Source organism: Galeopterus variegatus, unplaced genomic scaffold (genome assembly GCF_000696425.1).
Source record: "Galeopterus variegatus unplaced genomic scaffold, G_variegatus-3.0.2 Scaffold4761, whole genome shotgun sequence".
Taxonomy (NCBI): Eukaryota; Metazoa; Chordata; class Mammalia; order Dermoptera; family Cynocephalidae; genus Galeopterus; species Galeopterus variegatus.
In genome coordinates this window covers 9,189-10,927 of record NW_007730872.1, presented here as the reverse complement: position 1 = coordinate 10,927, position 1,739 = coordinate 9,189, and the positions used below count along the sequence as shown (strand labels likewise).

The following is a 1,739-nucleotide window of genomic DNA, read 5'->3' as shown; positions in this document are numbered from 1 at the left end:
TAGAATTCATCTTAAAAGTTAATGGGAAAGAATGGAGATGGCCTTTCAAGGGGGAACGTCCCTGGAATGCTGCTGAAGCTAGCCAGCCCACCATTTCCCCAGTCCCTGTGCTGCCCTAGCCTCTCTGTCCATTCCATACTTTCACTGATCTCAATCTTGATGGGACATTGCATGGGACGGAGTGGAGAGGGAGGGGATCTGATCACCGAGCAACAGAGAGCTGGCAGTTCCTGACTTGACCAGTTCTTGGGCCAAGAATATCAGGTAAGCCTGGGAGCTGCCCTTGGTGATTGGGTTTTTCTCATTCACAAGTGGCAAGCCCTTTGGTCTGATCATTTTCAGGACATTTTTGTACACAGACTCATAGATGGGAATCCCCTCATAGGGGATTTGAAACATGTAGGGGCAGTCTTTTATGAGTGTTTCCAGCCAGCTCTGTACCAGGTCTCTTCCATTGTGCAGCAAAGACTCAAATTGGGATAGAGCTCTGCGGAGATGGTAGTTTGTCACCCCTGGCTTGGGGACTGGGAAGCAGCCTGTAGCACCTCCCTTATCTAAGATGCCAAAGCCAAAGCATTTCAGAAACTTGTTATTCAGATACTGAGACATAAAGTGAGGATTTTTATTACTGTAGGCCCATGACCAGGCCTGATTGCCAATCAGCAACCCTCTGCCTTCTGTAACAAATTCTTCCACCTTCTTGACATCCATGTTGTTGAGGGTGGAACAACAGAAGATGCTCAAGTCACTGGTCAGAAGGTCCAAGCTATTTTTTGACAACATAGGGCTCAGCTTTCGCATTTCTGATGTCAACTCAATTTTCCCTTTCTGGTGCCCTGCCAACCAGTGCAGAGTGTTGAACACAAATGTGCTCATCTTGGGATGATATACCAAACTCTCATGGCCGGCCAGAACCACATGACCATGGCCATAGCAGGCAGCTGCCAGGAAGCAGCCCAATGAGCTATCTGTTCCCAGGGAAAAGGCCAGGGCCCCGTGCACCAGCAGCTGCGAGAGCATCCTGTCTGTTCTGATGTCCAGCTCTGAGATTCCTTTCAGAAGCTCCTGCTGATCCTGACGTCCTTCCCAAACCTGGGAGAGAGATATTTTCCACATTAGTGCCCATAAGAGAGGTTAACATAAAGCAGGCCAGAAGAGACACTGAGTCCTGAGCTTATTTAGTACAAAACGTTTAAGAGGAAAGAGAGGGGACTGCTATTTTAATCTTGTTTTGTACATCTTTAAATCAGTNGTCTCAGTCAACATTCCATTAACTATTCTGATTTATAGGTTGTTTATTTGAATAGTTAATAATACTAAATAAATAAAGTTTGGAAAACAGTCTATCATTTCTATAGAGAGTAGTCCTGCTTATAAATTTGGAATGCACATATTCCACACACATGTGCACACATACACACACACAAATAAAAAAGGTTATGAAATTCTCAAATTATCCTTGTCAGAGCTCCTGACTATCTTTTTTTTATATGTGCTTACTTTTTGTAACTTTTAAATAAAACCTCTGGAATTATTACATGAAGAAAAACATTTAGTCTATTCCTTATTATCAATTAAGTCTCATCAGGAAATATCACCACTTTTTTTAAACTGTCAGATAAAATATTTTAATAGTGTAATAAATTGTATTCTACATGGCTGTCCAAAACTTGGGAGTTCAGTAAATACATGTTGATACAGACATAGTTATTTTAAAATGCAAAAATTTAAAAAAAAGA

General features: G+C 42.0%; 1 protein-coding gene across 1 annotated transcript in view; it reads right to left on the bottom strand.

The window, feature by feature from the left end:
• Window positions 1-1,092, bottom strand: part of LOC103603711 (protein FAM115C-like) — a gene marked incomplete at its 5' end in the record, with an annotated part of 25,256 nt that extends 24,164 nt beyond the window's left edge. Inside the window, 2 exon segments of the mRNA XM_008588283.1 lie at window positions 140-206; window positions 208-1,092. Coding sequence (XP_008586505.1) covers window positions 140-206; window positions 208-1,092 — 952 coding nt within the window.
• Between the last annotated feature and the right edge of the window lie 647 nt (window positions 1,093-1,739).